Below are 13,269 nucleotides of genomic sequence, written 5' to 3'. Positions count from 1 at the left end.
TTTCCCAACCCACTGCTGTAACACTGCTGTGGTTCTAAGATTAATGTATACAGCAGAGAGGTCACAAACATGAGGATGAAAACCAAAAAAAAAAAAAAACCTTTGTGAAGGGAAATCCACAATCCCTCTGGGACCTGGGTACAAGATATCCTGCTTAAAAAGGGAATTTTTCTTGTGTATTTTCTATTTTCATTCTGGCCAATCAGCAGCCCTGCAGAGGTTAACTACTGAAACAGATTTGTCCTGTATATGTGGACGTTTCATAGCCTTCTTAGACTTACAATAACTGAGGGGAAAAAACTGTAGGTGGCCAAAACACTATTGACTCCATCTGTCTGATCTGAACTACCCGGTGTAGTCCAGCAGAAAAGGTTCTTACTGACGGCCAAACCTCTGCAGCTACGTATACAAGGGTCATGCTTTATAATCCGCAGAAATGTTATTTACCACTGCAATTCCATTTACAGACCCACTTTGGTCAAATACAACTATAAAACAATGAAACATACCAGTTTGTTATGTCTACAGTTGCTTTACATAATCTATTTCTGTGGCTCCTGCTGACAATAAACACTCCAGTCTGCAGCTGTAAACAGATTACAGCTCACTGTTTGAGTTCACAACCTAGTGTTGCTCGTATTTACAATATGTTTTGCTCTCTAGCTGTCAAGAAATGCTTTATGCAGCTTTAAAAAAAAAGAAAAAGAACTGAAACATGTAAGATGTGTGAATCTGACACAAACACGTTGTAACAGGCCTTTACTCACTTTTCCTCAGTAGTTTCAGAGTAATGGACGGTCACAATCTGGGCTCTTTCTGCCTCCTTATTCTCTGTTTTCTGTTAGGAAAAATGAAACGATTAGCTATAACCTCTTTATGTTCATGTGCTACATGAAAACTGTTGGAAACACTGTCTTTACACATCAATACAGGCTCCATTCAAAACATTGTGATTGGCCATCATTTCTAAACATCTATATTATTGTACGCTAACAACTATCTGCCAAACACGCAAGAGCAAGTAGAACCATTCAAATGAACAGAAACACAATTTAAAATTTACATCTTATTAATATTATCAGTCTTGTAAAGTTCCATATGTTGTAAATACTGCAAAGACGAATGAGTGTCTAAAATAGCTCAATGCAGGTGAGAAATAAACACACCTACATTTGTATTTATAGTAAAATGAAAAATGGGTATATACCAACTGGGTACAGGCCCTAGCGGATTAGAGGTACTGTGACAGATTTTGAACAAATGATGGAAAAAAAGGAGCAGGGGGCACTAATCCCACAGCTCCCCCTCTAAGTGTTGCGTTTACTTTCTCAGGGCAGCCGGATTAAACTCAGCCCAATAAAGAGAAATGAGAGGCAGAAAAAGGGATGGTGTGAGGGGAGGTGAAACAGTGGTGAAAGAGAGGCTTCGGTTTGCCAAAGACCACTTTATACTGAATGTAATGGACTAAAATACAAGTCAAGTTTAGTTTGTTTGTGAAGCTTTATTGCACACACGGACCATCATGTACATTTTTGCACAGCCCATCAGATTTTCAGGTTTTGTTTTTTTACAAAACATGCTGCTGTGACTTACCAGAATGGTCCTGGTGGGCTTGTGATTGCTATTACTCACTCGCCTGGATTTGGTCAGCTGCACTTCATGACGGTGGACCCAACCCCTCAACTCATGAGTCAACCTGCCAATCAAATTCAATCAATTCTCTCAGGTCTCATGTGGAAGGAGAAAGGGCATCAGCTAATAAGTATGCTTGTGTGCTTTCATTGATACATGAAAGTGTTCATAACTTACTCTAAGCACTTGGTCCTGTTAACAGGAGGCTGGCAGGGGGGAGGTGGTCTGAGGAAGATAGGATCCTTCACCACCATCAGGGCCTTATCCTCAGAACTACAACACAGAAGAAAAAGCAGACAAAGGGTGATAGGAGACAAAAGTGATAACTTCACAAGGCTGGTCAGATGCTCTCAAATAAATGTAAGAGTTTCATAATAACAATCTGTTAAAAATGCTTTCCACATGTTGAGAATATGCTTTGAATGCAAAGTGAGAGCCAACATGGCCACTTGCCCTCTGACGAAGGTGAAACACCCAGAGGGGATTGAGTGAGGGGGTAAAAAAAGGAAACCCAGCATTGCTTCAATGTGGGGCCATTTACATCCCTGTTGAATTTTATTGGTTACTAATTTCTTCTATTGCTTCAAATGTTTGATACTTAACGTGCACAGGTGGCGGAGCTTCAATCCCTGAATGTATGAACGAAAATACGAAAAGTGCAGAGATTCTGAAAGGATCCATCCACATGCTGCATTAAATCCTGCTCAGAAACATGCAACAGAGAACTGAGCATCGCCCCCCTGTAGGTCACATCCAGTCTGCTCATTGACGACAGACGAAAACAACAGCCTGGGTTGTTACCATACACCACACATTATGGATTAGAAACACACTGCACTGCATGGCTTGACCTAACTCCTCAGACATTACTGTGACTTTAATTACAACTGTTATACTTCAGTGAGTGAATAATTATGTGGCTTGAGGTGATGATGTAGACTGTCCACAGTCAGTGCCCACCTGCAGGAGGCTTCTTACCAAAACGTCTGCCTCCGACTTAATAACTCCACTGGGCCTCCCTGATCTGAGCCAACACGTCGACTACGCCTTGCGTTCCCGTCTCTAAATGTTCTGGAAACGGTTTGGCGAGACAACATGTCAGACCACAGAGGCCTGATCATAACTCTGACCGAGGGGCCCGTGTTAACCTTCCTGCACACACACATCTTCCTGTTCAGTGGGACCCCAAGATTAGGTGGCATATCTCCCCCGTCATCCTCCTCTCCGCTGTGTCACCCCTTTTGTAAAGGCTAATGTGTTCCTTCCTGCCTGCGCTGGTTTGATGCTGCCGGGAAACTTGACACTAGAGATGAATGGTTTGCATTAACTTGTAACATACCCTTCGCAGAGATCTGACATAACACAGGCTGGCGATGCCATGCAGACATTAGACACTCTGACCACCTTGCAAAACATCATTTTCAGGACATGGTGGTGCAGGTAATGTACCAAACAAGAATGTTATTTATGCAATTTACAAATGAGACTGCGGGGCCTCTATTGCATTTAGAAAAGAAAGAAAAATATATAACCCTTTAGAAAAATAAACTGTTACTGGCAATATAAAGCTGGATGTCAAACAAGGCCTGACCCCAATTTCCCACCTTGTTACTCAAAGCTGCCAAATAGCCAAGGGCCTGGAAGCATTTGAATAGCAGACGTTTGGACAGAGTTGGTAACCGGCTGGTGCACATGTTTACACGTGCTGTAATGAGCTGTACCAGTTCAGACTGAGCCCAGGCACAGGTGCATCCTGGTCCACGGGACACGGTGTTGTGCTGTGAAAAGTGTCGGGGGAGGGGTTGAGCTCATTACCTGTCTGCAATCTCAGAGGAGCCACTACGGTGGGGATCGGGGCCCATCACGACCTCAGTTTCTGCCTCTGGGGAGAAATCCAACAGGTGTCTCCCACTGTGCTGAGCGGAAAAAGCATCATGCTTGGAGCCACCCTGAAACAGTCTGATGAAACAGAGGACAGGTGAGGTGAGGAAAAGAGGCAGGTGAGGTAAAATCAGGACACTCAGGACGAAGCAAACAAACAGAAAAGAAGGACTGGGGACTGGAGGATTTTTATTTTTTAGCCACAAGCAGAATCTGAACTCTGATCTAGACTGCATAACCCAAAGCATGCTGGGGCACCCGCACAAGCAAAATTACGCACACAGTCTCTTTCAACGGTATTACTACCCTGGGCGGCATTTTCATTTCAAAGGGATCGGACCTCAAAAGCGGGCATATTTTGCATTCCAAAGGAGAGCCCAAACACAAAACACACAGATGTGAGCACAGGTACAGACACACACAGACTTCAGCTACCGTGAATTTCCCTTGAGTCGCAAAAGTAAACTCATTCATGGCTCCTAAGAACCTTTTTCATGTTTAAGCCCCAGAGAACAACTGAAAGAACACATTCCCAGCACAGAGCGCACGCAAATAATCAAAGCCAACAAGTCCGACAAGTGAATGCTCGCATCCTTGTGGAGAAAGTTATTCCCAGGAGAAAACAAACATTTTTACAACATGAGAACAGAGAATTCATCGTTACAGTTGGAGTTGGACTGTGAGCTTGAGTTTGTGGAATTACACAATCTCTCCATCTGCTAGCTGGGTGGAATCAGCTCTTTCCCCAGTGTAGTTTCACATAACTCATCTTAATTTGTCACTGTTGTTAATGCTACAAGCTGAGATCAGAAAAACAGCCATAAACATAGTGTTTTATACTTCTTTTGTGGCCAGAAATGATTTTCTTTTTACATTTGTAAGTGGTAAATGTTTACTTTCCTCCCAACCCAGCAGGGTGTTTGCAGTCGTATTCACCCATTAGTCCCATAACAACAGAGGAACGGAACATACACACAAGAGCCACTTGGCAGAGATGAACTGTTAGTTGCTTCACCAGCTAGTTGGTTGCTTCACCAGCTAGATCCATTTCACACAGGATAAAATGTCCAGTCTGAGTGTTATCGGACTACATTATGCTGGATGTATCACAAGATTACTATGGTAGGTGATTTAGCTCAAAGCTTTAAAGAGAGACCAATCATTATTTGTGGGCATGTGTTCCAACATGAACCAGTCTTAGCTAAAGTGGCAATTTTTTTTTTTTTACATTTCAATTGTATTTTTAGGCTAATGTCTACAATGTCACTTTGTCAACTGAAAAAAAGACTGAAGTTGTTTTTTTTGTGAACATATTGGGAAATGTTCGGCACCGTTTTCAATAAATGTTTTTGTGTATTGTCTTACATGAGAGCTGTAATTGCCACAATGAGTCATGGGGCTTCCCATTTGTTTTCCTTCAGCAATGAAACTCTTGTGTATCTACAATATGCTGCAGTTACCAGTAATCTTCCTGTTTCTGAAACTGCAGAATCTGCGTCACCGGCGCTCTTTTGTTTTAAAATGAATTTAAGATTTTGGATGCTAAATCAAATTGATGCGGACATTTAAAAGACATATGGAGAGATCCATGGTCACATTATGTGTCATAAGCTCACCTCATTGGTCCGACGTTAAGCACGAGGAACACCAACAGTACCATGAGACACACAGCTCTCCTCTTGGGGGCCGTTGCATTTAGTACTGTGTTCTGCAGGGAAAAAGAAAAGGCATTGTGTTAAATTAAAAACGTTTCAGGCTGTTTTGGCAGAGCTGTGACATCCAGTCTCTCACCTCACTCAGCAGGCCCTCCAGCTGCCTCTTGAGGTTGCCATTCTCACACTTGAGCACCTCATTCTCAGACAACGCCACTTTCAGGCGGGCTTCCAGCGAGAGCAGATACTCTTTCTTCTTTTTCCGAGACATGGATGCTGATTCGCGGTTCTTTATCATGCGCTGCTGCCTCTGGGACAACTTTGACTGGAGCGAGAAGGCAACAAAGACAGAAACACCGACGCAAGAATAACATTATGACATAGGTCATTACTCATGTCAAGTCACGCTTTTCATCACAAGTGGATGTATCCACTTGACACCTATCCAAACAGGAAAGAGGTATTTTGAGAAAGCAGTGAAATGTCTGCCTTAGCAACCTGTTTGGCTGTAGATCACAGGGTGCTCTACCTGGTGTGACATCATGTTTATCTATGCTATCGAGGACATTTGGTTAAAAATGGATTTTCATTCATATGAGCAATCAAAGTGTGGGGATAAAAACAAACAAAAACACTGAGACACATGAAGCCATATGAAACAACATAGCACAGTCAATTGTAGATCTGTATGGTATATATGCTTATCCATATTTACTGCTGTTTCCACACTAGAGAGCTAACATCTGCTCTGGATGTATGTGGTACATTAAGAAAGGATTGAGGAACTCCTTACAAGAAGAAGTGTGGGAAGGCAGGAGAAGATCGAAAAGGGGGTCACTGGCTGAGTGTACAGGGGCGCCGCCATACAAGACAGGGTCAGCTTTGTGATTCTCACTGGGAGAATACCTCGGCTGCCGATGCTCCAGTTTACTTCGGTGATGTTTAAGATGTGTTGCAAGGTTAATGACACCTCTACAACAAATCACGGCTTCAACATCCCCTAAAGAGCCCTTAAGTGCACACGATCAAGCTCCTGTTTGAAAATATTTACACTGACATCCTTTGAGAGGTCCAGGGGTCACTTGCAAGACCTCTGTTCTATATGTGAAGAAATGTGTGTTTACGGAGTATGTCATGTTTTTAGGTTCACATCTGAGACACAAAAACACAGAGGTAGGTAGGTAGATTTATTTTGTCGCAATACATCAGTTTATAGAGTGAAATTGAGTTTGTAACTCCCTTCTGCTACGTAGCAGACAATATACATTAATATAGAAGCAATTACAAAAATGGTAAACAGAAATAAAATATATTCAGGTACAATATGTTAAAGGTCTAGATGTAAAAAAAACAATTTCAGCCATAGTCTGTCTTCATTTCTGTAATGTCTTAGTTTTCAAAGCTTTATGACAAATTAAGACAAAAAAGGCGAGCAAAAACAAAAAATGTGAAAATCATAATTTAAAAATAAACAAATTAGTGAATAAATAAACACATAAGAGCCGTTTTACGGCTTGTTTCCAGCAAGCAATGGGATGCCTGCCAATCAAGGTCAGTGAGGTTGGAAATGAAATCGAAGTTTTGCACGATAACCCAAAAAGCACATATCTTAACATGACCTATCACAAATCACCACAACCCTGGTGATTATTCAAACACCTTCACTGACCATCCAGTCCCCAGCCAACCCTCTACTGCCCTTCTCCAAACACAAACACCAGGGAAAGCCTCTAAGATCCTGGACCTAATAGCCCCACTGATGATTAAGTTATTTGGATCCCTGTATTTGTGTTCTGTCTCCAGAGAAACCCCTCTGTCTCCCAGCCCAGATCTGGGAGCCGTGCCACTAGCCCGAGCCTGGGAACTCTGCAAGTAAGCAGTTACCAGGGAGTGGAGAGCAGGGGGAACCAAAATGAGGCTGAGGAGGAAAATGTGAGGCAGGGGGCAAAAAAAATGGCAAGAGTGGCATTTCTTAACGAACCTCACTTGAATTGGGGGAAACACAGACACCAGTTCAAAGTCAAACTATTAATGGTGCGAAAAGTCAATGACCAAAAAAAAAATAAAGCTGCCATGGTGCCCATGAGCATGTCCCCAGCTGCTCCTGCAGAATGAACAATTGCCAGCTGCATGATGCTGAAAGGGAGAACATCGCACAACAACTCTTCAATGGATGGATGTAGGCGAGAGAAAATATCCCAGCATGCCCAACTGTCACAATGCTGTTGAGGATCTTCTCTTACAATTCAGCCTCCAAAGGGTTACTCTAGGAAGAACTGTGCGATGAACCATTAACCTATCCAAAGGAGAGGGGAGTTTAACAAGTTTAGACGAAACTGTGTTCTTATTTTACGGAAGGTCATAAACTCTGGATCCATGGTGAGTAACTTTCAACCTTGGATGTTAATGGAGAACATTTTATTTTTTAGGGATGTAATGAATCACAATATTCACACTTCCATCAGATTCATTACAGCAGGGCCTTGTTTCTAATGAGCCAATGGAGTTCGTGTAATGTGATTACAGTAGTTTTTCCTGCTGCATACTACTACCCATAACAAAAATAACCAGATGTGGTGACAAAAAAATCAGCTCAAAGTCCAGGGTGCAACACATCAGAGGGTGAATTGTCAGAATCAGTGGCTGTGTTAAATTAAACGCCTCAAGATGCAATGTTGTTACACCCCTAGCGTCTACGATAAGAGTTCTTCCTGCGTGAGCGTTGAAAACAGACAAAATAGTGAGTCAACGGAGAAGAATCCAGAACAACCTGATGTCCTGTTTCAGAGAGCTGTAATGGTTTTCATCAGACTTCCTCGTAGCTATCCTAGAATTTCCTTTTTTCTTTAATTAAACTTGTGAACTGGTGAATTGGAAAATTCAAGACATAAAAGCATCCATGGTTTTGTGTTGGAGGGAGGGGACCCATTTTAGTCCAGCATCACACCCCATACTTTCCCGGGGTCCCCTCCTGTGAATCCTCCAGTCTTACTCATAGGAGGATTTGTTGAGGCCTGCAAATCCGGGGTGGACTGTTTTTCCACACGCACACACACACACATATATATATATATATATATACATATACACATATACACACACATACACACACACACACACACACACACACAGCTAAATCCCCGGCTGTGCAGGAGCTCATTACATTACAGTGACCCAATCCCTGATGGCTGTTTACAGCTGTCACAAATGCTTCGTCCTGCACAACACCTGTCTGAAGCATGTAATCGTTAGCAGCCGTTTAACGCCCAGGCTTATATAGGCCAACTATAACCCAAAATGCAGTACTGTATAAATGAACAGTGACACACACAGACATACTGTACTGATACAACATGTAGTAGCACCTGGTGCAAGCATGCCATCTTTAATAGGCATTTTACACATTCCCCCAGCACCACCAAGTCCACCACTGTGCTGCTGCAGCCAAACCACATTGAGGTTATAAAGAGAACGCAGCTGCGGCGAGTCCAAAAACTAGTACACACTCACACATGCATGACATGGCTCAGGAGCTTCCCAGTGGGCCACGGAAACAACTCCAGCCTATCCATTTACAATCGAGACTGTGTGACTTCTGAAAGATGAAACGACACATTTTTCTTACAAATTAAATGCTGAAGTCATAAGCATTAAAACAGGCCCTCACTCACTTTAATACACTCCGGGGTTTTGCTGCTACAGCCTTACATGGCATGATATGACCAGTAGCTGGTGGTTGCTAATGTTAGCGAATGTCTCCTCTACAGTGGCCGTCCTTTAGCAAAACATACATAGTCTTGCTTTAAATTCTTACGATGATACGACACAGCCAGATTCTGCAACATAAATACATTTTTTCTACCTTCACCAAGCATCTTAAAAAGATCTTGAGAAGCTAATGGAGGTCTCAGCTCTAAAAAGTCTTATTTCCCCCTTATAATTAACGTGTATAGTCCTTCCCCTTTAATCACCTATTGTACACTTTACTGACTTGGTTAGCTTTACAAATGGCTAAGAGGCGTGTTTGTTCTGGCCTCTGGCCTTTGGAATTCCTCGACATTGTTCTTGAGGTCTGGCACAAAGTCTCTCTCAGGCCCTTTTAGAGGCTGACTATTTTTTCAGTCAGAGGTCAATAGTTACCATTCATAAAACAATTAACACCTGTGAGATTTCAGTAGAAGTTAATTATTAAAAGTGCCTGATGGAAAACATTACTGTTACTGTTACTGTCAAGATAAATTGGGCAAACTGGTAAAACAGAACATTGTGACATAAGGTTATGATTGATATAATCGGTAATGCATCAGGGTGATTATTCCTATAAGATGATAATAGCTGAAAATTGGATCCATTTTGACACAGTGTCACCACAGAAATCACTGCAGATGATTTAGGGGACTTTCCCCAAATGCGACACATATGGTTATTACAAATAAAAAAAAGCTACCCTTACGGGAAAAACACTGTGAATGTGGAGGTCCTACTCACAAAAATAGACAAACAGAAGAGAAGACAGAGTGAGAACATGTTTCTCAACTCACTAAAAGGTCAGACATGAGCAAGAGAGAACTGTTGCTCTGGGGGCCAATGCCTGAAACAACACTGAAGTTGCTGAAAGTCATGGCATCTGTCGGACATTTGCAATGGAGGCTGCCAATTGAGACTAGCAGGACAGGCATTTGTAGTTCAATCAAACAACAAAGGAACGAGAATCAGAAGCACTGGCCAACAAACTAGTCCCATGTCTTTAAAAGAATATCAGACTCTCCCACCCAAAATAAGACAAGCCTGCTCAAAAGATGGGGAGCTTTTATTGAGAGACCGCAAGCTTGCACCATAAACAAAACATACTGTAATTGTGTTTTCTTTTTTAACTTTTAAATCTCTGTGGCAGTCCCTGCTGCACTTAATAGTACCTTACGAGATTCCCTGAAAGCTCTCTACTGTCCCGTGCTGTCATTACACAGACCTAGGAGAAATGGCCGCTTGAGGATGAAATCCAGAAGATCAGGAGACTGTGTGTTCACTTTGCATGTGTGTGAGTGTGTGTGTTTTCTGTTCACTGCAGCTGTCCTGACATCACCCCTGAATGCAACACACGGAAAGATTCACACAGAGAGTATCATCCTTCTGTGACACTGTTCAACAACAATTATATAATGTACGTCTTTCCAATAAAACCCTAAGCAGAGGCCAATAATGATCATGAAGGCTCATGGGTTATTCTGACTAACATCATTTTAAAAATGACACTGCAGATACCCCTCTTCTAAGAGCACAAGAGTGACAAATCAATTCACAAAAAACATCTGCATCTTGTATACATGGCATCAGCTACTTTGAGCTCTGTTCCTGTTACTTATTCACTTAAGAAGACACGGGTCATTTGCATCTTTACATACTGACATGGTTCATGCCGTCTTTTCCTTTTCCTTTAGTGTGGAAAAATTCATTCACCATCTTAAATAAAAAGGGCAGACACTTTTTCCTTGAACGCCTTATTTTCATATTAGACGCAGAAATTAAAGTTAATGGTTTGTGAAATTAAAATAAATGCTAAAAATAGGGCGAGAGAGAGAGAGAGAATTTATGTTGGACAGGATCCAGTCAGAGTGTGAATGACCACAACATCATAGTTACCTAATGGCCAAGCGCATGCACGGCACGCCCATGTGGCTACTCATAAGCGTGCACACAGGCAAGTCCTCGGATGTCCACTCACACAAACACAACTTTTTAAGGTACTATTTAGACCTATGAATGAAAAGGAGCTTGTGAGTGAAAATTTCTACAGTTGCGAGAGAGAGAAATAAAGAGATACTCTTCCACTGAAAGCATACGAATCACTGTGGTGTTAAAGTCATGTGTGCGCAGACCAAATGTTTGACGAGGATGTCAAAGATGACATTTTGTTACCTCAACTGGATGTCCTTTTTGACCGACAGGGTTGAGGAATTTGACACTACTTAACTTCATGTATGTACCTGTATTTACTGACTTGGTTTCTTAGTGAACAACCTCCCCATTAGGTAAATGCGTAGCCAGAAAAAAACTGATTCAGAGTCCCCTTGAGACCACGTTGGGCGTAACCAATCAAGACAAATTGAGTGGGTCTGAAAATATTTTGAGACCCATTTTTACAGTTATGTGGGTGTTTGACAAGATATAGAGTAAGATGTATAAATGGGCAGCACTTATGTGTGCAATCAGCAATAATGACACACACACACGCGCGCAATAAGTAACCACACAGAAAGTTGGAGGGGGCAGATTGTAGGTTTTGTACTTTGTAAAAGTAACAGATTTAAACCACCCATGCTTGTGAATTGGAGTAGCATTAGTAACCACTGCATTCCTCATTCATCCCAAAAACTAACTTCAACAATTCAAGAATATTAAAAAAACACCAATTACATTTTTTTATTTAGTCCCCTATACCAGTGTTTCTCAAACTGGGGGATGGGCCGCCTGGAGAGGCTTAGCGCCACTGCAAGGAGGGCATGGATGTTGAGCAGACCTAAAGTTGCATGAATATGATTCATGTGGTGACCTAAACAAACAAAGGTGCTGGGATGCTAGCTAGGCTATTTTTAGCAGGCTTGTTTATTTCAGTTGCCAGTATTGTTAATGACTGGGAAAAATGAAACTTTTGCTGGGAATGGGGGACACAACGGTTTTGGCTTCTGAATTGGGGGGCCTGACAGGAAAACTTTGAGAACTACTGCCCTACGCAATGTTTATTTTTTGGCATGACCCTTTGAAAGAGGGTAGCAGCACTAATCTGCGCTGGTCCTCATCTACCCGCCTCTGTGTTAAAACCTCAGTCCAGTTCAACCTTTTAACTTAAGTGCTAAAGAGTGTGGACGGGACTCACATCATCATCTGACGAAGGGCTTCGAAGTGTGACAGAGACCACTGGAGGAGCAGCGACTGGGACGGGCCTGTCCTGTCTGAGCGATGGCATGGCGACCACATTGCCGGTGACGGCCTGTGGTGTCTGAATCCGCAGCACCTGGCCCGGCTGAGACAGCACTACGGGACATCCTGAGATAGAGACACAACACATACACATTTTCAAATTACGGGTCTTAGCTATATACTATAATCAGACTTTTACTGTATGATTAACGCTGATTAACGCTGACTCTGATTATGTGTGTCTGTTAGTTTGTTATTATGTTTTTGTTTATGTTCTCAGCCCACATTTGTCGTGCCATCTATACGCAAAACATCAAGCTAATATTCTATACAAGCTGGAAGCTGCATCAGTGTGCTCCTGCTGCAGATGGTCCAGTCCAGCTCCTTGAAGCTCTCTGGTGACCTACATTAACCCCATGTCTTTAACGGGACTCTCTGTGTTTAAAGTACAGATGGAAAAGATGTTTACCATCTCGACCTGTGGTCTTAAACTTCCACATTCCAAACTGAGAGGTGTGTGAGTTTTATGTGCACACACATAAACATGCACCTGTGCCCACATTCAAAATGGATTACTGCCTGAAAGAGAGACACAAGCAAAAAAATATGATATTGTCCAGGTTTATAAATGTCCTGTTAATGTAGGAGCCCCCCAGAGCACAGCCCACCCTTCACAGTAAGACTGTGCCAGGAACCATTCCTCAAACTGACCCAGCAACCTTCACCTCTAATACTAAACAACCTGTCACTGCTAATTGTGCAAAAGTGTTAGCCAGCGCAGCTAATGAATGTGTGTGGTGCCAAAGCTGTGTCTTGCGCTCAAGCTCACCATCTGTAAGAAATGTTCATGAGGATGAAAGTCAAAAAAAATTAAACGCCTTGGGAACACCTGTCAGCCTGTTTGTTCTTTGGAGACACATGACAGCCCATTTCAGACTCCATAAAATGTGTACTCATTGGTAAACAGCTCGGAATTCTTCCTTTCATCAGCCTGATGCTTAGGGCTCACTCCTTAGCTGTGAATATTGTGGCATTCTGGAACCAAAGAGACTCCTAATACTGAGCAGGCACGACTTGACTTCCATCTGGGGTCCTAAACTTGGATGTCTTGGCCCTAGCCATCTGCCATCTTGGCTATTACCAGGCAGACAGGAGAACCAAGCTCAAATTCAAGACACTCCACCCA

The 13,269-nt window shown here is 42.4% G+C and overlaps 2 protein-coding genes across 3 annotated transcripts in view; one reads left to right on the top strand and one right to left on the bottom strand.

The window, feature by feature from the left end:
- sema6bb (sema domain, transmembrane domain (TM), and cytoplasmic domain, (semaphorin) 6Bb) overlaps positions 1-13,269 on the top strand; it is a 275,790-nt gene that overhangs the window by 116,841 nt on the left and 145,680 nt on the right. The gene's annotated exons all lie outside the window — the stretch shown is intronic.
- The window catches only part of atf6 (activating transcription factor 6), a 33,439-nt gene that overhangs the window by 14,228 nt on the left and 5,942 nt on the right, over positions 1-13,269 (bottom strand). For both annotated transcript variants that reach the window (XM_046049061.1, XM_046049062.1), the window contains exons 7-13: positions 12,040-12,209; positions 5,305-5,490; positions 5,130-5,221; positions 3,448-3,591; positions 1,810-1,905; positions 1,594-1,696; positions 768-838 (exon numbers count right to left, since the gene is read on the bottom strand). In XM_046049061.1, coding sequence (XP_045905017.1) covers positions 768-838; positions 1,594-1,696; positions 1,810-1,905; positions 3,448-3,591; positions 5,130-5,221; positions 5,305-5,490; positions 12,040-12,209 — 862 coding nt within the window. The remainder of the gene's footprint in view (positions 1-767; positions 839-1,593; positions 1,697-1,809; positions 1,906-3,447; positions 3,592-5,129; positions 5,222-5,304; positions 5,491-12,039; positions 12,210-13,269) is intronic.

The sequence above is a fragment of the Micropterus dolomieu genome, linkage group LG05 (assembly GCF_021292245.1).
Source record: "Micropterus dolomieu isolate WLL.071019.BEF.003 ecotype Adirondacks linkage group LG05, ASM2129224v1, whole genome shotgun sequence".
Taxonomy (NCBI): Eukaryota; Metazoa; Chordata; class Actinopteri; order Centrarchiformes; family Centrarchidae; genus Micropterus; species Micropterus dolomieu.
Note: the sequence above shows the minus strand (reverse complement) of the source record. Positions and strands in the feature narration are given on the sequence as shown.